Genomic DNA, 26,216 nt, shown 5'->3' on the forward strand with positions numbered 1-26,216 from the left:
GTATAAATTATTATTTTATATCTATATTATTTCATCTATAACGTAATATTAAACTATGAACTAGGAAGAAACAGACTCTATAAATGACTTGTGTCACTTCCTGAAACTGTTTTTTTATCTTTTTTTTTTCAAGATGACATCTACTGCTTATTGTTTTCACGATGACATCTACTGCTTATTGTAAATTATACTAAAAATATTGACCAAAACAATTACTTACCTACACAAAATTTATATTTGGTGATTCAAATTTCTATAAAATATTATTCTAATGTCTATTGCTTTGCATATATAAGGAGTATATACATTATTCCCTAACCCTTATGTAGTATATTATTCCTTTAAATCTTTAATGTATTATATTTGTAATAATTTTGTAACAAAAATTAAAAAAAATGATGCGTTTTTGAAATAATTGATATTCCCATTGCTTTTTTTTTTTTTTTTCATTCATGTATTCTCTATTTAGAAATTTTTAATGTTTTTCTTATTGGGAATCGGCTTACTAATTACATATTTTTTTTGACAACCAATCTTATTTTATTTTTTTAATTTTTAGTTACTTATGTTTCAAAAGCACGACAAATTATATATGTTGTTCACTATCCTAATTTGTATTAAATACAACAGTTATTTCACCAAATACCCCTGAGTACTTTGATAATTCACCATATACCCATGAAACTTTTCAAATACACTATATACCCTCGAGTTTAACAACAATGTCACCAAATGCCCGAATGACTAAAAGACGTCAATTTCGTTAGTCACTAAGGCTTAACTATGCCACGTTGCAATCTAATTGGTTTTCTTTTAATCTTCTCTTTTAATTATTAAATTAATTATTTAAAAAAAAAACCAGCCACCATTTTCACCTACCACTCCTGCCAACCCCCACCACCGTCGGCATCGAGACCCACCTCCCCCGCGCCAGCGGCTTCCGCCGCCCCTCCGCCCTCCCCCTACCATCGACAATCCTCCCCTTCCGCCTAAACCACCACATAACCACTCGAAACCCACTCCCCTTAAAACCCGAAACCTTTAAAAAAACCCCACCACCACCACCACTGGAAAACCCCGATCGGCCCTCCCCCACCCTCAAAAACCTTAGCGGCCAGGGTTTTCGAGGGTGTAGGAGAGCCAATCGGGATTTTTCAAGTGTGGTGGTGGGGTTTTTTTTAGGGATTTTGGGTTTCTCGAGGTGGTTGGGTTTAAGGGTTAGAGAAAGGGAGGGTGTGGATCTAGGATTTCGGGGAGGGGAATTAGTAGTGGTGGGCAGCTAGAAATGGCGGCGGCGTCGGAAGCGGGGGTAGGAGCTTAGGTGGTCGGGGGATGTTCTGACGTCGAAATTAGGAGAGGGGGCTGGGTTCTTGCTCTATAATGTGTAAGTTTGGGGGAAAGTGGGGGTCTTGGGTGTAGGTGGGGCTAACAGGGTGGTGGTCACGGGCAAAGGGGAGGTCTGGCGCCGTCAAGATGAGGTGGTCCGGGCGCCGGCGACGGGACGGGGACTAGCTGGGGTGGAGCAGTGGTGGCTAGGGTGTGGGTTTTTTTTTTTTTTTTTTTGTAAAGTATTTTTAAAGATTTTTTGATAATTAATTAAGTAATTAAAAGGGAGCCACTAAAAAGATGCCATTGGGCATACTTAACCCTTAAGGCATATGGTGAATTATCGAAGTAATCAAGGGTATATGGTGCATTTAGAAAGTTTCATGGGTATCTGGTGAATTATCAAAGTACTCAGGGGTATTTGGTGAAATAATCGTAAATACAACTATAGTAATTATTTATGTTACAAAACAATTTTATCTTTTTGATACATCTAGCCTTATATCTAATGATCTGAAGAAATAAATCAGTATTCCTACCCATAGTTTTTAATATACAAGGTTAAAATACTTAATTATTTAGTTAATAAAATGGAAAATGATACTAATTGATCATTAAAATTTTAAACTTCTTTGTATAATTCACTCTTTCATTTTTCATTTCATTATATACATAAAAAAAATAAAAATAAAATAAAAAAATACTTTGGTTATATATGTTGTCCACATGCAGTATACAAAATATATTTTTTTTGTTTATTTAAAAATATAATATTGAATTATACATAATAATTAAATTACCGTGCATGGCACGGGACCTAATCTAGTTATTAAATAAATTAATCATCCACTTGTCCAACTTTATAATACGAAGTACTTGAGTAAATAGTCTCTTAAAACTATGAATAAATGCAAATGCAAGTGGTGTAGTAAAAAAATAATAATAAAAAAATATAACAAGACAAATGGAGCAATCAATATATAGTTTTTTTTTTTATACTTTCTGTATTTCAATGTAAATTTTGTATAGAACTACAATAAAGATAGACTGTTTTGTGAACAACTACCCATTTTTTTTAAATTTATTTAGAACTATTCGTAAGTTTGCAAACGTTTATCTAGCACTACCCTACCCATTAACGTTTTCCATCCAATTTTGGCATTAGTGGGGGTCACTTCTTTGCTTTCTCACCCAATGTACCTCTTACCAATTGACACTTAAAGATCTTTAACTGAAATTATGTAACATTTGCCAATGCGTAGTTTCAATCCTGCTTCCTCGGTTGTTTTTTAGTCAACATTCAGTATTCACAAACTCTACTAAGATCTTTTTTTTTTTTTTTAGAAATTCCCTTTTTTTCTTTTCTTTTTTTTACGGGAAATTTCCTTTAATTACCTTAAGTTAGACCCTATTCACTTCACCTTAAAAAAATAATATTCAATAAAATTAATTTCAGTTTAGTAAAAATAAGTTCAGTTCAGTAAAATTAATTTCAGTTCACCAGTTCAGTAAAATTAATTTCAGTTCAGTAAAAATAATTTAAGATCAGCAAAAATAATTTCAATTCAGTAAATATAATTTCAGTTCAACAAAAATAAGGTGAAGTAAACAAAGCCTTACTTTAACTGAGTAAAAATTGAGCAATTGACCTCAATCGTCCTTCCAAACAAGGAGTGTATGAACAAGACTGACTCAGTCCTGTTTTTTTTTTTTCAAGCAAACTTTCCTACATTTGTAAAAGGGAATATATGCTCAAGTAATCAACCATTACATTTCACTAAGTACAAACGCAAATCTACCATCATATCATTCATATGCTGCATTTACAATTTGTGCAAAAGAAAGTTAGAAATACAACAAAAATTAAAAATTGAATAAACAAAATAAATATTATTTAAATAAAGCTGTGCAAAAGGTACAGTAGTTGTTTCAATGTTTGATTCTTTGTCCGCCATAATCTCCCACCAGGTGCTTTGCCAAGATAACCTAACCTTGGAGTTTACGTAGTAAGGACGTCAGGGAGCGTGTTGGAAGGAACACCAAGTATTTTGCCTCCGAGATCAGGGAAAGTATCTTGATTGGGCAAGGATTCGACTTTACCATCATCATCCACCAGCAATGGATACTTAAGAAGGTGGCCCTGCAACAATGTGAAACTTTCTTTTGTAAATCTCTTCCAGTTATCTTCAGCAATCTCATTTACTTTTCTCACACATTCTACACTTTCCGGTTCATCAAAACACTCATTTAGCATCCCAAGATGCTCAGCCCACAACGATGATCTATAACCGTACACCTGCAAAACATTAGCTTAAATGATTTAGTAGGCTATTATAAGGAAACACACTGAATAACGGAGCTGATCTAAAAGTATGGGTTGCAGTCATTGCAGATGTTAGAATGCCAGACGTGTAAACCAAAAAGAATACAATCCAACTGTACCACAACATAATTGATTCGTTTATTTTTCCACTGTTGTAAACTTGTAATCTATTTAGAAATTCCAATCCTTACAACAGAAGCTAAAACCAATATCTAAACATTTAGTAGAGTAAAACAGTATCTTTAGGTTTAATAATAAATAAATAAATAAATAATTCATGTTAAAGCTATAACATTTCATACATAAGCCTCGCATGCAATCACTAGTATATTAGAACACAGGTAAATATTCAAAAATGCTGAGAAACAGATGGCCAGGTGAATGGAACAGTCAGGACAGTTAGGAGAGAGGGAGAGCAAAAGCCCAAGCTCAAAAGATCAACAAAAATAGCTTTTACGGGAAAAGAAAGCACAGTAAGGATATGCAAGCAAACCTGGCCTTTAGGGTGCCTTTTCTTGTTAGCCCAAGTATGATGGGGTTGATAAGCACCCATAGCAATTTCTGTGTCTTTAGTACCGGCTAAGGATCGTTGGTTGATGTTAGCAGATCCCATTAAAACATACTCATCATCAACAATCATTCCCTTTGCATGTACATAGATCATAAATCTGCGGTACTTGTATGAATCTGAAATCTGACAGAATCATGTTGTTAGGGAACACATAATCAGCTTCATTATGCCTACCATCAGCATTTGGCAGTTAAGAAAACAATGCCAATTTTATGCCATAAGAAACAAAGCATATGCTCCATAGAGCAGCAACAGCCTTGCAAGTTGCAACTAGATAACAGATCCCAAAGACATACCACATTAACTAGAAATCAAGCTTAACATCGGCGTGTTGGTCAAAACATGGTGAAACTCCATGAATCAGAAACAACCCTTAGATAACTATTCTATACATGTACCTATAGAGTTTTAAAATTTGAACCTCTTATTTCATATAAAACCTATGAGGAGTTAGTGAGTTGAGAATCAAGATATTTGAAATGTAACCATTTCCTGTTAAACTCAACTGTAGTCCTCAAGTTTAAGTTCCAATATAAGGACAAGGAAACAAGATAGAAAAGAACACCGACCTTGTCACTTGATTGCTCTGCTTCCTTCAGAGACTCCTCAGGAACTTCTTCCCGATTACCAAGGCAATAGAAATTTAGATAATCTTGAAGATGCAAATCTGTAAGCTGCATTGTTTTCAGTTCACGAGCAACAACTTCATACATCATTTGCATCGTCTGACTCTGTGAGGAAAACACAAATCTTAACATAAATGCACTACAACAGTCCTAAAATTTCATTTTTCCTAGAAAGAAATCAAGAAAATGAATTTATTACATCAAATAAAAAGAGAATTTCACATGAAGGAATGGAGCCAAAAAGACAAAATTTATTAGATCTCGATTAAAAAAAGGATACATGATCATGGACAGTGAGGTCTTATATTTAAAAAAATTCAAAAATATTACTATATTCCAGGGAAATGGTTACAGCATGCATTTAAGATCAAAAGGCTTTGTAAAATCGTAATTCCTCCTAACCTGCCAATAAAGAATTTCTTGCACAGCAGCAGACTTTGGATCACCTTCTGGCCACATTGGTATGATAATATACACCGCAAATCTTTCCTTGGCTCTAATTTTACTGACGATTTTTAAAGCCAACTCCATAGGGATCATATTATCAGCACCTAATTATGACAAGATGCAGAGGAACATCAGCAACCTTCTAAGGGTCATAGCTTAAAAAAACATAAACTTCAACAACCCATCAGCTATTTCATTAACTCCAACGTCTTACAGTAATATGAAAGTTGTCTAATGGGAACAAAAGGCAATGGAAGCAAGTGACCATTTAGGCCATGTTTAATTCACCTTATTTTTACTTATTTCATATCATATTTGAAAAAATAAGTTCAAATTAGAAAAAATAAGTTCAGATCATATCAGATCAGAAAAAATAAGTTCAAATAAGATACGATCAAGAAAAATAAATTTTGACAAACTTTATCATATTATGTGTAGCTTTTTATTGCTAAACATCTTTAATTATGTAATTAAAAATATTACAATAATAATAAAATATACATTAATACGAATCTAACATGAACCAACTTGATACATTCTTTCTTTATAGATTATCAAACACATAAGATAAAAGTTTGGTCAATCAAACAATCAGACCACATCAGATAACATCAGTTAAACAAAAATAAGGTGAACTAAACCAGCCCTTAGTAGCTATTTCTATCCTGAAAGTACCTAAATTCTTTAAGAAAGATAAAAAATTCACTAAACTCTTACAAAAAAAGCTTGCCCACCCCTGCAATTGTTAGACTAATAAATATGGCACATGTAAATAACACCACAGAATAACAAGAGTGTCTGCCTGACCTGCATTTTTGTAAGAAGGCCATCCATAAGATGATCCGATAAAATACTGATTTTCAATATATATAAAGCGCTGTGCAGATCTGATTGCCTGGATATATGCTGTTTGTATGCTTTTATCAATCACCAAATTTTTGGCACACTCAAGATTCTGCAAAACATGATAAAAGGACTTTTTAAATTTAATACAAAATAATTGTTTTTAATAATTGGAAAATCTGGCAACAGTACTTGCAAGATTTGCAACCGACTTTCCATCAGATCGTTAAACATGATATAACTTTATTTAAATACTTGCTTCTTTTTCTTTAGGCAGACTGACTGCCTTGAAATTTGAGACTTTGACAGTTAGAATCAAGATTTGTACCACAGTATATTATGACAGTCTTGGCATATAGCTTAAGATCCTGGTCAGAAATAGATCGAGAGAGAATATAAAGATGTTAACCTGAGACTTGGCTTGAGAGACCGTTTTAGGGAATCCCCTCAGTGATCCCGAGTCAATCGAACGGAATATCTGTAAATAAACCCAAACAAGCTAACAATTCGTTCACAAAGTAACAGCAGACAGGAATACTATAACGTATAAGGACAGGGAAATAACGTATAAAGGAGTCGACAGTATTACGAAAGTTACAAATATTACCTGAATGCCCTTCCTTTGAAACCCATAGTTCAGGATCTTCTTTCGGGACTTCAGTGAGCTCATCATCTTTGGATGAGCGCTTAGGGCTAAGTATCCAAGAGATACGATCTAACTTGATTAAAGAATCATCGTGCCAACGAGACATCTTCTTCCGAAATCCAAACTCTCTAAACTTTGTAGCCTTTTTCCATCTCTGCTCAAAATTTATTAGGACATCATACGCAGCAGGACCGTCAATTCTGCAATGCAAGTCATGCCATGGCTGCCTTGGAGCTCTTGTTCCAGCCTATGAAATCCATAACTGGAAAAATCAACAACTAACTAAACAATGGCTGTTCAAATGTTTTCATATCATACAGAGAACTGGTGAGATTAATATTTACTTATTTAGTTTCTCATTCTCTTCAATTATTTTCTCTATATGATAAAGAAAGTTAAAATCCACAAACTAATTTTCAGATAATAAAGCAGGTAGGAAAATAGAAGATCACCTAATGATAAGTCCTACTTTGTACACATTTTAGGTGCATATTTAACCTCATCAATATATAATACTAAAACAGGCATCAAAAATGACACATGTCACTTCATATCGCTGTTTTTTTCCTCCAAAATCAATACTTTTTTTTTTCTTTTTTCCCTATTTTTTAGTCAATGTCACTTACTATAATCTATACACAAAATATTCATCAAATCATATAAATGAATTTGACTTCCAACTGATTCAAATAGCTTCGTTGACTTTCAATTAATTCAATTGACAGGAGAACTACTACTACTACTAGCAAGAGAACTACTATTACTACTACTGCTGCTCCTACTAATACTTTATTAGAAACTTTATCATCATTTGTATCAATTTAAGTTAGGATTCAGAAAGAAGTTAGAGAGAGAATCTTGAAGATGTCCATTGCTCTTCAGGACTCCCACTTTCTACCATTAAATCAAGTATCAAATTTTCTTTTCTTTTTTTCTCCCTTCTTTATATTGCTTTATTTAATCTAGAGATTGATTGAGTCCTAGCCATGATTGATGCTTGATTTATTCTTTTAAATCTGTATTAAATGTCTATGTATTCATGCTTAATTGATTATGTGTATGCCAATACTAGATTAAGGATGATTAGTATTGCCATTATTCCATCGTCTTGATCACAAGAGGAGTGGACAAATTTAAATATCTTATTAAAAGACGGGAATTTCTCCATGTGAGTAGGAAGAATGGATTGTTAAGTTAGGATGTCGGGCTTAATGTCTTTGAATTACATGATTCCATGAAAATAGGTTTAAGTGTATTTTAAGGAAGCCACAACTACTCATAATAGGGCCCTGTGTTCTTCACCTTATTTCCACTTATTTCGAAAAAATAAGTTCAGATAAGGGTTAATAAGTTCAAATAAGTTCAGACAACTTCAGGAAAAATAAGTTCAGATAAGTTGTGATAAGGGTTAATCAGGGTTACCCAAGTTCAATTTATAACTAAAATAAGTTTTAATAAGGGCTAATAAGTTTAGATAAGTTCAAATAAGATCTGATAAGTTCTAATAAGTAAAAATCAAGCGAATAGAACGCACCCTAGATCTAGGGTATCAATAAGACGTACCTCTCCTTGTGACCATATAATCAATTGGTTGGAGTAGGAATTTGTCTTGCACGGGAGTCTAGGATACTTAATTCTAGATATTTTTATTATTTGATTTTTTTTTTTGAAGTTTGATACAGTATTAATTTAACCTTCTTTTTATTGATTAAACTTATTATATTTTATAGCATCCAATATTGATACTACTTCTCACACGACTTAACCAACTACATAGTTAAGAGGATGGGTTAGATTTCTAGATTTTAAGGGTGTACGACCACATATCACTGATATAAGTATAAATGTCGAATTGATAATAGAGATCAAAGGACCAAACAAACATGAACATGCAGAAAAGAGTAATGGTAAAAATCTAACAAAGTAGCTAGAGTACTAGATTTCTAGGATGAAATTCTACAAAGAGAAAAGTAACACCAGGATGTATCCCAACAAAAAGCAAAATGGGATCATATACTCACAGGAAATGTGGGGTTGTGAAAATCATCTTTGAAAACTGTGTCAAGATCACGGAAAAGTCTGTGCTCAGGTGTGTCATAGCGCCCATCACACAGATCTATACCTCCTATGAAAGCGGTAACCTTTCTGTTGTTACCAGATGCCTGTGTATCTACAAGAACACATTTCTGATGATGCGTAAACAAAGTTCCAACAACCTGCAGAGATATCACAAATACCAATAAATCACATATACCAATAAAAGTACTGGCAACCGTGGCGGATGAGAACATGGACAGGCCCTGAAGCAGCCTAGAATGTGTTAAACAGCTATTTATCAAACTACCACACAATAATATCAACTTGGCAGCTAAGGATGTAAAGTCACCAGAAATATAACTTAACATAAATACAGTTAATACACTCTCACAGCAAACTCATAAGAGAGCCCACATCTAACCCGTCTAGCTACATAATGAAACCACTGTTATAATTAAAGTACTCAAGGGAACAGATAAAATACAACCTCCTCACATTTTCCTCAAGTTGTCATCATAAAGAAGAATATAGGATCCACATAAATTTACAAACTTTGGGGCAGGATTTTCCAGGCTAAAAAGAACATATCGTAGGAATTAGCATTATTAGTCAAACTAGAGATTTGAGCTTGCATAGTCAAATTCTCAGCTTGGAGAAAATGTAGTATCGGTTGCAAATGAAAAATTGATCTACAAAACCAGCACAGAAGTTGGAGCAGTTGCAATTATTGCTCAAGAAACATACCACAAAGGCCTGAAATTTCTATACAGGTAAAAGATACTATGATGCTTGGATCAATCATTGAAACCAAGACCACAGATGTAACAGAAAATAAACATCCTCCCATTGTTTTAAGCGTATGTTCTTATTCGGGCCAAGAACCTCTAAGACAAAGTATGATTCTTAACCACCCTCCTGCTCAAGAATGCTGAGAGAGTAAAGAAAATATATATATATATATATATATATATATATATATATATATATATATATATATATATATATATATATATATATATATATATATATACAGAAAATTAAGGAAGACAAAATCTTAAGGTAGTAAAGCCAAGGATGATATCACAACATCATGAAGTAAAAAAAAAAAAGATAATTAAAGGCCTATGCCAGGGGCCTTCCTTACACTTTCTTTCCATAAAAAGTAAGGAATAAATAAAGAATAAAAAAAGATGAAGTCAAAAAGATCAAATAAGTCAAAAACTAATCACATCGGAATAAGCACATGTGGTAAATGCCTCAGCCTCACAAATCAAAGAGTACCTGTTGCTTGAAGTAGCCAAGTTTACTGCTGCCATAACGAGGTGATAAAACGCAATTAACTGAAGAATGCTTGAAAAACTTCCGTGTTTCCTCATCGTGTGTTTGCATAACCCCTTCCTACAGCCAACAACACATACCAGAAAACAGAATGGATATCAAAACATTGTTTTGCAATATCCATAATCTTTGAACCAGCAACCAGCACATAAAAAAAACCAGTGCTAAAAAGCTTTTATTATCCATCCATTTATTTGACCTAACACTTTGACAAAATGAAGCTTAGGTAAAAATAAGAGCAGTGGAAGGAGCATCATTCAATTACAATCAAACAACTAGCACCAACATTGATTCACTAAAATATTCTGAATTGCAAAACTGATCACTCCACAACAAGTTTAAAAATAAAAAAATAAAAAAAAAAGACCAGAATCTTCCATATGATTACATATCAATTGAGTATGAAAGGATCCTTTAATAAACATTATGTTCTTTAATTTTTTAATTAAGTAATGTAATCAAAAAAGGAAAACATTAGAATAATATTTAATCCATTTCATTAGTTGAACAAGTGAAATCAATGTATAGTTAAGACAATTCCATGATTTAAAGTATATCAACTAACTAATTCCAAACTTAACTAGAACATGACAGGTTTCTTTTAAAATTGTGCTCTTTGACTTTGAAAGAGAAAGGAACCAAAGGAGAACAATAGAATATAATTTAAATCATTCCATTATATATAAAAAGTGAAATCTTTGTTTTGTTAAGAACTTCAGACAATTCCAAGATTAAAATTAAACTAATTAATATGGATAATCAGCCGCATTATCAAACACCCCACATCACCAGCACAACCAAGACAAACTCTTCTTCTATCCAAAAAATCCACCCACATCATCTCACCAACACTCATAGTTATATCAATCCTACAAATTAGTCATCTTAGTAGTACCAGATACCAATCTAGTCAATTCCTCAAACTTTTTCCAAGAAAACCGACATACAAGCTGCAATCTAGTTACAACTTGTAATTATTAAAACCGGGACATTATTATTTAATCTCCTTACTGCAACAATTTTCTCCTCCTAGGCTCCCAACAATCCCAGATTCACCCCATTTCATCACTTCTCAACAAACAAACTTGATCTGAAAACTCACTTTATTAAAGTTCATCATCCATTGACATACATTAAAAAAAAAAAAACTACAAATTTTTACATAGGCATAAAAAAAAGAATGGAAAGAAAGGGAGAGGACCCACATCAAAGTTAAACAAAGTTAACCACTCAACTGGATCTACAAACCTTTTTTCCCATTTTTAACCAATCCCAGCTCCTTCAATCACAAAAATCCGTAATCTAGGTACACCCGTGTATATAGCAAGACACCAACCCAACCTCCTCCCAAGTAAATCCTCAACATCCCACTCACATTTACAAACCCATTACAAATTAAACACTGTAATACCATTCACATAATAAAAATGCAAAATCAAACACCATAATATCATCAAAGACAAAAAAAAAAAAAAAAAAAAAAAAAAAAAAAAAAAAAAAGGAAAATACCGTTTTGATGAAATACTTGTTATGAGAAGTCTTATCATCCCAAACAAGCAACAAAACCCTAACACCTTCTTCAGACTTATACTTCAACAAATCCCCAAGAGTAAGATCACCTCCTCTTGGCAATGGCTTAGTGGGTTCTCTCACTAACTTAACTTTATGAAATACAGACCAACCAACAATATAAATCATATGATGTGCTTCAGAAATAGCATAACATATATCTTCCCAACAAGTATTCTGATTATAAATTTCACCACCATCTAACTTAATTTCCGGCAAATAATCAGGTTTCCCATGAGAATCCTGATACAATTTCACTAAACTCCCCTTTCTCAACGGAAAATAAGTCGATTTCACCCCATTCAAAGTAACATTAAGATCTGGAATCCTCTCACAAGGAGTATATTTCAGATCGATTCGAATTGCCGATTCCGGCTTCGGCGGTTTCCCAGTCGAAGGAGAGTAAATTGGCTGCCACCCTTTAATATGTTCCCCAGATAAAAGCCGAGAAGCAGGAAGAGAGAAAATCCCAATAACCTGAGCCCCGAAAACGTCATCGTCTTTAACCTGGAACTCGATATTAGTTATTGGATGCGCAATAGGTATGATGAATTGTTCGTTCCATTCAGGATCCTGCGAGTTTTTGAGAACTCGGGTACGCGCAATCGTGGCTTGAGGGACTACAACGGCGACGTAAGGGTCGCTAGTGATGATGTGAGGCCGATGTCGATGTTGATTCTTTGAATTCTTTGGAGGGAGGTGGTCGTCTCGGGGGGTGGAAGAGCAAGTGTTGCAGGCGGTGAAGCAGAGACGGAGGCGTTCGGAGGTGATGTCCATGTTGGGTAAGTCCCGAGCTTCGTGGATTGTGAGGTCGAGATCTCCGTGGAGATACACCATTTTTTCTGAATCTTCCGCCATTGTTGAGAGCTTGGAGGAGAGAGAGTGTGAAAGTGAGGAAGTTGGTGGGCGGTTGGCGTAGAGGAGAGGAGAGAGAAAGGAAAGGAAATGAGAGAATTTGGTGACAAAAACAAAATAGGGAAACAGAAAGTGTGAGGGGGAGAGTTGACAGAGATTGTTTTGAAATACTTTGAAGATGGCGGAAACTATCAATATTGGCTCTTTCCGTAATTCACAATTTTTATCACTATAATTTATTTAACGTTGGATTCTTGAAAATTACTTGCTCTTTGTTTTATTAATGCACCCCATTTTCTATTTGCATAGAGCGTGTTGGACATTAATTTTTAAAGTAACTTTTAATGGTTCAACCATTAAATTATTATTTAGATAATACGGAGTATTTAATTTATAAGATCAAGTTTGAATTTAATTTCTCTAAACTGGTCTACACAAACAGAAATTTGTGGCTGGCTACACAATGTAGTCAACTATATTAGGGTTACCTTGGTTCTGTTCAATTCATCTTATTTTTACTTATTTCAGGTGTAATAAGTTCAGTTAGGTTTAGATAAATTCAGTTCAAGTTTAATAAGTTCTGATAAGCTTTATCCAAGTACAAATTACAACTAAAATAAGTTTTAATAAGTTTAGATAAGTTCATGTAAGTTCAAATCAATGAAAATCAGGTGAATAGAACGCACACAAAACGCAAAACGTGAATATTACAAATGGATGTATGATGTGGTCAGCCACACACAAAACGCTCTATCTAGTCTAATGTGAATTCTTCTGATCTGGTATAATTTGTTTTTTTTTTTTTTTTAACTCCGCATTTGGTATAATTTGATCTAATTTTTTAATAAAAACATATCAACTAAAATGTTATTGGATTTATATAAATATATTTAATAACAAAATTAAAGACATTTAGTGAAAATTAATTTGATTTTTTTTAACTCCACATTTGGTATAATTAATCTTATATTAAGATAAAAACATATCAACTAAAATGTTATTAGATTTATATAAATATATTTAATAAAAAAAATTAAAGACAATTAGTGAAAATTACACACAAAATTTTTTTTATAAGAAAAAATAAATAAATAATTGATTTCATTATAGTGGGTTGCCTATGGAAAAAAAGTTTTGTTTCACTTTATTTTTACTTATTTAAACTTACAAGCATGTATTATTAAAACTTATTTTAATTAAACTTTTACTTTTGGTGTTTAGAACCACAAAGATGAGTGTTGAAAATTGTTCTCAAAATCATCTGAAACAGGGAGGGGAGCCCTAACCAGTTGAACTATCCCTCACTCAAAACTTAAACTTTAGTTGCCTTAATTAACAATTAGCAAAACTTATTTGAACTTTATTTTCCACGCTTACCTTCTTTAATATTATTACTGAGTAACTTTTTCTCTGAGTTTAATGACCCATAAATAGTAAATATAGAAGAACTCCTAAAAGATTATTATGTACACTTTGCTAAAAGAGGAAGTTTAATTTTTGTTGATATAATGGTGTCTCAAGTTGCTTTTGTCTTCACCAAAAAAAAAGTTCCTTTTGTAGCTTTAATTAAAAGATTGTCTTTATTCTTAAAGGGTTTATTTCATGTTAATGTCGACAATATATTTTAATTATGGCAAAAGCTAATAAGCGCCCCAGGGCGTTAGATAAGAGAATTAAAAGTGGAAATATTAGAGTAAAATTAACATTAATTACACCGAACGACGCGTGATTTTGTCATGCATTCCTAACTTATTACCATTTCAACCAATATAATTATTCCTTATCTAACGTCCTGGGGCGCTCATTAGCAAGATCCTTTAATTATAATCCACTCCCTAAACAAATCAATTTACTCCAACTTGAATAACTACAAACAATAAGTGAATGTCTAAAAGTGGTGCAAATCATTCAATTGACAAAGAATGAAGTATATATTCATTTAAATCATCACTAAAGAAATGGAACCCATGTTGTATTAATTGTCGTACCTAATCTTCTTTATACAAGTAGAAGAAGATAAAATAATGACTCTTGTTGCCATTAAATAGGCCAACAAATCAATACCAGTCACCAACCGTCTGATTTGGCAAGTAAAATCAGAGGATCTTAATCAACCACGTTCATTTGTCCTTGTCTTGGGCCTTGTATTAGACTACTATTAGCGGCACCATGTCCCTCTGTTTTTTTTTTTTTTTTTTTTTCAACTAAAATTCATCATCTTATCAATAAAACATCATCATCAAAATTTGTATCTCCAACAAGACCAACATATATAATCAACATCATCATCTCCATTATTTAACATAAAATTTTAAAATTAAACATCATCATTTCCATTTATATCAAAACATTTGGTCCACGATATATTATATACGAGTATAATTCCAATTTCCACATATGATCGCTATTAGTATGATTATAGTTGGATATCCTTTACTTTAGCTGAGCAAAACTATCCGAAAAATCGATCCGTAACCGTTTTGAAAAGGGTACTCGATCCGATAATCATAACGGTTCGGGTACCCGTTCCGATAATTTGTTATCGGGTATGATTATTGGGTATCATTTTAAAATTAACGATTATCCGATCCGATTCGATAAGCATTTTTTTGCTTTTTTCCCTACTTAAATTGTTTTTTTTAAAATCTAAATTCTTACTTTACATCATAATTACTTTATAATATCAATGATTAGTAATATTATTAATAATTTGGTCAAAATCATATGATATTGTTGTTAATTAGTGATAAATTATATCATAATAACTACATAATTAAGTTTAATTATCATTAATTATTGGATATCTTATTGGGAACTCGATAACTGATCCGAAAATACGGGTACCCGAACTTATCGGTTCGGGTTATGGATATCACTTTTAGGAATTTTGGCTATCGGATACCCGAACCGTCAGTACTAACGGTACGGGTACCCGTCCCATGTTCACCCCTAGTCACTTGTGTTATTGTGTATGTACAAAGTCTTAGGCAAGTCAGTTGAAAACTTGAAATGATTTATTTTAATGTGTAAGTGGGTAAAGGCAGAGGTGTCAAAATCACACCTGACCCTATCCAATTCGAAAAATATCCAATTCAGATTTTGACTCGTATGGACACAATAATTAGCATGACTCAAATTTAAAATTTGACTTACTCTGACCCGACTTCACCTCACCGAGTCATCGAACCTGATCTAAATACCCAAAATTGACACCCCATGAAGTTGAAAATATAATACTCCCTCTATTTTCATTTAAGTGTTTCAATTTGACTAACACACTAGTCAATGCACAATTTTGACTAATGATATCTTTAATTACCCATAAGTAAAAAAAAAATTAAAAAAAAATTAAATTAAATAAAATTAAAATTAAATAAAAACTGATACTTGTAAAATATGCTTTGTGATGATTCTAACTAGTACTATTATTTTATCTTATATAAAGCACAAATATTAGTCAAAGCGGTGCATATAAATAGTACTAAAGTCAAAATGGGGCACTTAAATAAAAATGAAGGGAGTATCTCAGTAAAGGGTGGATAGAGGAATATTTTCTCACACATGGAGTATGAATATATTAGGATCACAAGAAAATAGAAAAATAAATAGTAGTAAGTGGAGTTAGTGAGCTTAAGAGAGAATAATAAAATATATCGTACTTTCTCCGTCTCACAATATATGAGACATTGAACATTTTTTCACTATTCATGAATTAGGTTTGATCATAATTTTTTTATAAACATAATAAAAATATATTTTATCACAAAATATGTTAGATAGGTTTAATATAAAGTTTCATGATATACATTTAAAATAATTTTCATTAATATTTAATTATACTAGGTTGGGTGTTGTATATTATATGCATATGCAATGTTAAATTACTCTACATAAATTATATGGGAATATACAATATCCAACCTAGTAATTACTCTACATAAATTATATGGGAATAACTATATATGAAACTAAAAAAGAGAAACAGTTACAGCCGACTCGCATAATACATTAACCATTAGGCAATTAGAGAAAATATTAGCTTGTATTGGCAACTTTTTTCCAAAAACGTGGATTTGGTTATGCAATAGAAAAAGCTTTATGCAGCCTCAATTGTAGCCTTTAAACCCTTGATAATTCTCTTGACTTCCTTCTTGCTTTTTTTTTGCCCTTTTTCAATGCAGTGAGTTTGGTTTCTTTCCTTCCTAGTACATCTACTTCGGCACAATCATCAGATTCATTTCATTGGTCTTAATGTCATTTAAACACAATTATGTATAAGTCGTTAATTTTGACCTGTCGTTAATTTTGACCTTCACAAAGAAACAACTTTTTGCTTGTCCAGTTGATAAACTTGTCAAGCCATTGAACTATAGCTCCCATTAAATATCAAACATTTTAAATTTTATTATTTCATTTTCCATTTAATTTAATTAATTGAGTAGAAAGATCTTTCAAATTCATCCATCTAATGGAGTCGTCTTATTAATTTCGATCATGAGAGGTGAACTTTAAATTTACCCATAATATATTTACTTATAATTCCAATAAATAATATAAAAGTACATAAATGTAAAGAGAGAGAAAGCTCAACACTCATTACATCTATACACGTGTAAGGACATAAATAAAAAAAATTATATATGGAGGTAAGAATGTAAACAAACATTTTGAAGGGTATGTAGGTCCATGCACTATTTATAAGCACGATCTTCTACTTTTTATAAAGGAGGGATAAAATAAAGTCAAACTAGTACATTGACATATTTGCAATATTTAACTGTGTCATATATTATGGAATAGAGGAAGTATATGAATATGTCCATTTAAGGAAGTAACGCATTTAATTAAAAAAAGTTGTTGAATAAAGAAGGTGATGCACTAATCCAGGCTAATATGGATTATCATATCTTGTCATACTAAGTACGGAGTACTTGTACAATTTAGGTCATACTAGATTACTAGTTGTTGTGTCTATACAAATTATAAGGAAAATTTTCCAATTACAGTTATTTAAAGTTTGTATTTTGTAAATTGTAGCTATTTAAAAAAAAAATTGTCAATTACAGCTCAAAAGTTCTTATAAATTGTAAATTACAACCCAATTTAACTTTTTCATCGGTTTGCGTGTCGAAAAATATTTGGTTAAGGTTTTTGGGGTCATTTTAGGCCTTAAAGAACTGAATTGAACTCGGAATTAGCAAAAAATAACGTAAGTACCTCGTTTTGCGTAGCAAAAATGTATTGATTTGTGGGCAACTATTTTTTGCTGTAAAAACGAGGCACTTACATTAATTTTTTGCCAATTTCGAACCCAATTTGGAACTTTAAAAATTAAAATGGCCACTAAAACCTTAACTAAATATTTTTCGACACTTAAACCGATGAAAAATTTGAATTAGGTTGCAATTTACAATTTATAACAACTTTTGGGCTGCAATTTGCAATTTTTTAAAAAATGGCTACAATTTGCAAAACACTAACTTTAAATTGCTGTAATTTGCAAATTTTCCAAATTATAATCATGTAATGTCTTTACCTTTGGTTGCTTAACTCGATTTGGTTAAATCCAACTGAAATTAGACACGTGCACAATATTCACCATATTAACATTGATATGTATCGACATATATAAGTACTAGTTTAGGTCCCGTGTCATGCACGGTAATCTTCATGATTTATCATTAGTTTAACAGTATACTCAATATTTAAGTCATCAAAGTTACCGTTAAAAGTGTGTTTGTAATTTTTACATAGAAATGATTGAAGATATACATACTATTTTGTTTAAATATAAATATAATAGTATTGTACAATTAAACTTGAATGAAATAAGTTTTATGGTTATTAAGAGACTTTTTTGTTTGTAAATATTTCGCATTGGTCTCTTTTGCCAATATTTTTTTTAAAGAAATAATGAAATATAATATTTGAAATATGATCGTGAATAATTTAGCCTAAGTCTATAATAGAGAGTAGAGAAGAATGTTGGAAAAGAAATTAAAATACTCTTGTTATGGTTGATTTGCTACATAAATCTGAATTCTTGCTATAATTATTTTGCTACCATGAAGGCTAATTACATTTTAGTAAATTTTTTTAACCTCATTTGAATTTTTTTAACCCAAAATAAGCTTTAAAAAAAAAAAATCACTAAGGACACACTAGAAACCGACACGTGTCATTGTTGGTGTGTCTTTTAGTATATAGTTATTGATATCTTTTTTGCATCGCTTTTATTTTTAGTTTTTATTTTTTCTTTTTTTTTTTAAACTAAAAACAATAAGCACAACTCAGAAAGACTGAAACAAAATCCTACGCTGTAAAGCCTTCCTTGCCAAACAGTAAGCAGGTTCCACCCAAGCACGAGGCACTTAATAATACTGCAGGCAGAAAAATCCGAACATTCACGGCTAAGGAGAGACACCAGGGTGGCACAATTTGTATAACTTAAACACATTGTATTTATAACTTAAACACATTGTATTTTATTATTATAACTTAAACACATTGTATGTTTATTATTTATTCTCTTCTTTGCTAGGTCCTGTAAGTTGAAAATGTAGTCAGATGATGCAATTTGGCAAAGAGAAAATTAATAAAAATTGTTCTATTAACCTACCTGCAGTGCTTGTAATGTTATAGTTGTTGGTTCTTGTTGGGTTTGTTGTGATGAAAGGGGGTATTCTTGACTGAAAGAATAACAGTCTGCTCCCCATCTTAGTCAGAGTAAAATGCCCTTTGAACAGGTTGTGGTGTTGGGGCAGGAACATGATTTTGGGGGTTAAAACCACCCTGCATCAGCAAAGATTGGTTAACACTCCCTCCGTTTTTAAATACTTGCTCCACTTTCCTTTTTCGGCCGTTTTTAAATACTTGCTCCATTTCCTTATTTGAAAAGTTTTTACAATATTTAATTCATTTCTCTCACCTAGTGGACCCAACATAAATCATATTTTATTAATTTCATATTCTCTCTCCTCCAATTCTCTCCACTACTTTTGCTTTTTACAATTTTTTATTCTTCCACCTACCCCACTACCTCCATATTTATTACTTTCTCCAATTTCTCCTAAAACTCCGCGCATGGAGAAATTGAGTAAATATTTAAAAACGGAGGGAGTACATGAAATTAAAAATCTTCTGAATTAATGAAAACAACTCTAAATATATTTGTTCTTACTGTTGCTACTCTCTAAAACCCGTTTGGGTAATTGTAGATCCCCACCCCCTCATATGCATGGGTAGTTGAGCTTCATTAGTTGCTAAAGTTGCCATTGTTTGTCCTGTTGCTTCTGTCTTCTGCAGCAACATTTTTGTAGCCCCTTACATTATGACCTTGGACACCACACAGTTTGCAGGTGATGACAACTCCTTTCCTCCTGAGCTTCCCTGCTGCAGTAACTTCTGCTGCCTGCATTCTTCTTTTTGCTTATGGCCTGTGATTAATTTTCTTCATCTTAGGTGCCAACATAAGGTCATTACTAAATGGCCATTCCTGAGGCCATTTAAAGGCTCTAATAAGTTCTAATATGCCTTCAAGTAAGTGGATTTTGTGGATGGTCTGACTTGTTCCACACTGCAACTACAACATGTTTGCAGGGGATGCCACTTATTTGCCAAGCTCTGTAGCTACAGGTTCTCTAAGAAAGGTTGACAACAAATTTTTCTTGAGTAGCACCTTATCTGACCCTATAACAAAACCCACCATCCCAGTATGCATTTCAACCCCTATCCCAAACCTTGCATCTTTTCGACTTTTGTTGGATCCTAGGGCACAAAATCATGTCTTTGTTGGCAATATGATCCCTTTTTTTATGTAGATCTCCATTACACCTTCCCTTATGTCTTCCAACATGGTGATAATGGGTTTATGCCTTGAATTTAGAATGTATGCTTTAAACACCTCACTCATGTTGTCAACACTATCACAACATGAAAGAGAGGTGTAAAATGCCCTGCACCATTTATTGTAGTTTTTATTCATGAGATCCTCAGCTACATGTGCTGAAATAGTTCTCATCATCTCAATGTTTGCATGGAATTCATTCTCAGTTGTACTTTTGACAATCTTCCAAAACTGCTTTCTGAATTCCAAACCCCCACCAAATACCGATCTAAAATTACAGTAAATATGTCTTGCACAAACCCTTGTCTCAACTTCAGGGAATATGTTAGCACTTCTGTTGGTCTGACATGAAGGTGTATCTTGCCCCACCAGAAGTACCTAATCAAAACCTAAAAGCTCTAAGAACCAAGTCTAGGTATCTATGCTCTCTACCTCCACTACTGACCATACTATTGGGAACATCTGGTTGTTCCCATCCCTCCCTATAGCCACTAAAAGTTGACCACCAAAAGGCCACTTGAGAAAGCATCCATCCAATGAAATTAACCTTCTGCAGCCATCAAGGAACCCCTTCTTAAGATCTTCAAAACATAAGTAAATCCTTGCAAACACATTGACATTCATCTTTAGTTTAACTGTGTTTACCTTGTTACTGCTCAGAATTTCACCTGCATATCTAGGAAGTAGACCAAATTGTTCTTCATACTCACCAATAATGAGTTTCTTGTTTCATCCTAGTGCTGGATTGGTAACTCAAGAGGACCACGAGAATATACTTGCGGGCAATCAGGCTTTGGGTATTCCAGATATTATCAATGGAACAATAACTTTTGGGACTGGAGGAAATACCACAATTCCTGTTGTAGAGGATGAAACTCATAAACTTGATGATATGGGTGAAGCGGTGAAGGAACATGAAAACCCATCACTTGTGGGAAATACTAGAGGGAATACATCTACTCAGAGGCATCTTGACATGAATGGACAAGCTCTAATGTGGTCTAGTTTCTTTCACAGGTCTCCATTGACTAGCAAGGGGGTAGCACTGCAGTTTGTTGCTCCGATTGTGAAAGAGGGGAAAGTGGTTTCTCAAATGCAGAAAGCTTAAATTGATGCTATGAGTAAGAAATGGATGTCCTCTATCATCATGTATGTTGTTGATGATACTCCTACACTTACTGTTGTTAAGAGGTATGTGTCTTCAATCTGGAATCAGGTTTCAACGCCTAATATTTTCCTTCATGATGATGGGTATTTTTTTGGTGCATTTTCATTCTATTCAGGATAGAGATTTGATTTTAGCTAGGGGGGCCTTATACTTTTCTTAATAAGCCTATAATAATTAAACCATGGTCTGCTATTTTCAATTTCTATGAGGAGATTTTGAAGGTTATTCCACTCTGGATTAAACTTCCTAGTCTTCCACTTAATTGTTGGAGTGTTGATTCTTTAAGTAATATAGCAAGTATACTTGGTGTTCCTCTATTTGCGGATGATTGCACTACTAGGTAGCACAATGTATCTTTTGCTCGTATTCTTGTGGAAATGGATGTTACTAAGACTCTTCCAAACCATGTTTGGATTGAGGATGAATTAGGGGTGGAGTTTAAGAAGGCTGTTGTGTATGATTGGAAGCCCTCTTATTGCGCTAAGTGCTCTATGCCTGGCATGATTGCTCGATCCTTGGTTAGCCTGTCCAGAAACCTGCTATTAAACAAACCACCAAGCAAATTTGGGTGCCTAAGAAGTAGAAACAAGGTCAGGAATCTGTTTTTGTCCAGGTAGCCACTCCAGAGCATTAGACTCTTGATATTACTCAATCTGGAGTGGATCTTGGTTAGAGGGTTGCTAATAAAAATTCAAAAAAAATAGGGGTGTACCTTTAAGCACTTCTAATACTTTTGATCAATTGCAAGAACAGAATCCACAGCAACTAGACATGGGAAATGATTTGACTCGGGATGATATTTTGGAGGGTATGATTGACCAGGATGTTCCTCGGGATTCCCTCGACCGGCCGACCCTTGATGATAAGTTTATGTACTTGGAATATTAGGGGGCTAGATGATCCCTCTAAAATTAGTGAGGTAAAGAAGCTGGTTAGTACTAATAATATCAAGGTTTTGGCTCTACTTGAAACTAGAGTTAAACCTAAAAATAAAGAGAAAGTTATGAAGAAGTTAAGCAGACATTGGAGCTAGGAAACTAATTATTCCTTTTACGATAGAGGAAGGATATGGTTAGGATGGCATTCAAGCAGTATTGATGTTAATGTCCTTTTTGTTTCTGAGCAGGTTATCCATTGTGAAATTGTTGATAATGTGCATAATAATACTTTCCTTTTCTATGTTGTCTATGGATTGCATACAATTGATACTAGGAAAAACTTTGGGCTGATTTGAGGAATATTCAAGGCATGGTGGGTGCTATTCCTTGGCTGATTGCAGGTGAATTTAACTCCCCTGATGCATATCTATAATAGGATTAATGGTGTTGCTGTCTCTTTGGCTGAAATTAAGGATTTTGCTGAGTGTATTGCTAATTGTAACCTTTCTGAATTGAAAAATGCTGGTCATTTCTTCTCTTAGCACAAGGGGGTGTGATGACTAGCACTGTTAGTAGAATTGATTGGCTTCAAGAACATCCATGACAAAATTGACAGTGCTAAAATAGCTCTTGCTAGTATTCAGAACCAAATGCAGGTTGATATTCATGATTCTGAGCTTTGGTAGTTGGAGCATCAATGTGTTGGAGATCTTAAAAAGTGGCTAAAAGTTGAAGAAACTGCTCTGAGACAGAAGTCTAGGATCCAAAGGATTCATATGGGTGAATCAAATCACAAATCCTTCTATTCTTTTGTCAAGGAGAGGCACGGGGTAAACTGAATTTCTCTTTTGTATAATGATCAAAATGAGAAGCTTTTTTTCATGATGATAATCAGCAAGAAATTCTGCAGTTCTATAGGGGTCTTCTTGGTTCCTGTGCTTTCCATCTTCTTATGGTGGATCTTCCTATTATGAGAAATGGTTCTAGATTGTCTGTTAATCATAGAACTCTTCTATGTCAACGTATTACAGATATTGAAATTGAAGCAGCTCTGAAAGGGATTGATGATAGTAAAGCTCTAGGTTTAGATGGTCTAATGCTGTTTTCTTCAAGCATACTTGGCCTATTCTTAAGGCTGATATTTGCAGAGCAGTAAAGGAGTTCTTTGAGATGAAGCATTTACTGAAGCAGGTCAATATTACTTCAATGACCTTGGTCCCTAAAGTCCCTAAACCCTCTAAAGTTAAAGACTTTAGGCTCAATGCATGTTGTACAGTTATGTACAAAATCATTTCCAAAATTCTGACAGCAAGAATGCAACAAGTGATCCACACAGTGGTTAGTGAATGTCAAGCTGGCTTTATCCCGAGAAGACATATTTCAGATAACATTCTCTTAGCCACAGAGCTTATTAAAGGGTACACTAGAAAGCATATATCACCTAGATGTATGATAAAAGTAGACCTTAAAAAGGCATATGATTCTGTTGAATGGCGTTTCTTGAGAAGTGTTATGCAAGAATTGGGTTTCCCTGAGCTATTCGTAGAATGGATTTTTGCTTGCTTGGGCTCTGTTTCTTATAGTATTCTCATTAATGGGAAGCCTAGCCCTCCTTTTTTGGCAAAAAAAGGGTTGAGGCAAGGTGATCCCTTATCTTCTTACCTTTTTGCTATTGGTATGGAGTACCTCTCAAGAAGCATGGCTCATCTGAAGAGCAATTCTGATTTCAATTTTCACCCCAAGTGTGAAAAGCTTGGTATCACTCATTTCATGTTTGCAGACGACCTCCTAATGTTTTGTAGAGCTGATTGCTTGTCTTGTGAGTTGCTTTTACTTGCTTTTAAGAAGTTTTCTTGCTCTTCTGGTTTAGAGGCCAATTTAGATAAAAGTAATGTTTACATTGAAGGTGTTGATCTGACTACTCAACTACAAATTATTGATGGCCTTAAGATTCCTAGGGTTTCTTTCCTTTTAGGTATCTTGGGGTCCCTCTTGCCACCAAGAAGCTTTCCTATGCTGACTGTAAGCCCCTTATTGACAAGGTTCTTTCTAGAGCCAAATCCTGGACCTCTAGATTCTTATCTTATGCTGGAAGACTCCAACTGGTCAAGATGATTTTGCTAAGTCTTCAATCTTATTAGTGTCAAATCTTTATTATCCCCAAAAAGGCTATTAAAGAAATCCAAAGATATTGCAGACTCTTTCTATGGACTGGTAGCACTGATGCATCAAAGAAAGCCTTAGTCTCCTAGCATCACCTTTGCTTGCCAAAGGTGGCAGGGGGCTGGAATGTGAAAGACATGGAGTTATGGAATAAAGCTTCTGTGTGTAAGCTCTTATGGGCTATTTCTTGCAAAAAAGATAAGCTCGGGGTAAGGTGGGTTGATGCTTATTATGTCAGAGGACGGAATTTGAGTGAGGTGAATTGTCAGGCTATGTCTTGGGCTTTGAGGAAAATTTTTGATTGTATGAACATGATTACCAGTGTTAGTGGCTGGGAAAATTTTATCAAAGGGGCTTCCTTTTCTATTAAGAGTATGTATAAGTTTCTTCATGGCATTCATGGCAAAGTCAGGTGGAGTAGAGTGATTTGCAATAATCAGGATTCTCCTCAAAACTTATTTATTACTTGGCTGGCCATTTGAAACAGATTACCTTCCCTAGACAGACTTTCTTCCTTGGGTATCACTTCTGATACACTGTGCAAATTGTGTGGTTCTTGTGTTGAATCTATTGATCATTTGTTTTTCAAGTGCAATTTTTCTGCTCAGATTTGGTCTGTTGTGTTGCAGAAGCTGCATTTTCAGATAGGTCCTGGTTCCTTTACTTCAGAGCTGCAATGGGCTTGCTAAACACAAGCTCTTTCTGATTTATTTTGCTGAGAGTTTGTATGCTATTTGGATGCAAAGGAATGAAGTTGTGTTTAATCAACATCATATGACTACTGATTCTCTAATAAGGGATATTTCCTTTAGTGTGGCTTGCAGGTGTAATGAAAGGCAGCTTGAGATTCTCATTGTAAAGTGATTTTCTTGGTTCCTTTTTTTGGTGCCTTGGCTACTAGCTTTTTCTAGTTTTGGTGTAATGGTTTGTTCCCTTGGTGATTAATAAAAGTTCTCATTTTAATTGCCAAAAAAAAAAAAAAATGAGTTTCCGTCCAAGTTTTCTTGTTGCTCTATATGCTAAGTACCTGCTAACTTTCGATCCTTTTTCAAGCTATACAATCTCAATGATGTCGTGCACCTTCATGTATGGGTTAACTTTGAATTTGGTTTGGAAATTCCTAGCAACCCATGAAGCTGAAATTTTCTTGCTGCTTGGTGCCCTACCACAAGTATGCTCACCAGCATGAGTTGTAACCATGAAATTCTTTTTCCCCTTCTCCCAAGAAGCTCATATCTTTTAAGAACAGTCTTTGTCTTTACTCTTGCAATGCCCATCAACCCTATTTTTGTCATTCCTACTGAAATGTATGTCTCTACTAGTCTCAATACAGTAGTTTGTCACAACCTTCTTAAATGTAATTGAATTCTCAAATGACTTACCAACAAAAAACTTGCTACTGCTCCCTTCACATCCTCTTTTCCTAACATTCATTCTCTTGATCTCAGGTTGTACTAGATAGCCACAGTTATCCTCATCAGATGACTCACAAGGGTTGTCTGTCCCATTAAGTCCATCATAATCACTTGCATATCCTGATGGATGTTTTCCCTTTGCTTCTACTAGCCTTCTCAACATCA

The 26,216-nt window shown here is 33.7% G+C and overlaps 2 protein-coding genes across 2 annotated transcripts; both read right to left on the reverse strand.

Annotated features, from left to right (window-relative positions):
* Positions 1–2,911: 2,911 nt before the first annotated feature.
* On the reverse strand, positions 2,912–12,785 carry LOC145562493 (phospholipase D delta-like). Its single transcript, XM_081622792.1, has 10 exons — positions 11,667–12,785; positions 10,101–10,217; positions 8,804–8,998; positions 6,718–7,029; positions 6,546–6,635; positions 6,101–6,248; positions 5,249–5,397; positions 4,790–4,951; positions 4,143–4,343; positions 2,912–3,622 (listed from the first exon to the last, which is right to left on the reverse strand). Exons 1-10 carry the CDS (start codon positions 12,582–12,584, stop codon positions 3,326–3,328), a joined length of 2,589 nt encoding a protein of 862 aa, XP_081478918.1. The 5' UTR covers positions 12,585–12,785; the 3' UTR covers positions 2,912–3,325.
* Positions 12,786–20,361: 7,576 nt separating this feature from the next.
* On the reverse strand, positions 20,362–21,051 carry LOC145565306 (uncharacterized). Its single transcript, XM_081625353.1, has 2 exons — positions 20,860–21,051; positions 20,362–20,805 (listed from the first exon to the last, which is right to left on the reverse strand). Exons 1-2 carry the CDS (start codon positions 21,049–21,051, stop codon positions 20,362–20,364), a joined length of 636 nt encoding a protein of 211 aa, XP_081481479.1.
* Positions 21,052–26,216: the final 5,165 nt, after the last annotated feature.

The sequence above is a fragment of the Chenopodium album genome, chromosome 10, assembly GCF_948465745.1.
Source record: "Chenopodium album chromosome 10, dcCheAlbu1.1, whole genome shotgun sequence".
Taxonomy (NCBI): domain Eukaryota; kingdom Viridiplantae; phylum Streptophyta; class Magnoliopsida; order Caryophyllales; family Amaranthaceae; genus Chenopodium; species Chenopodium album.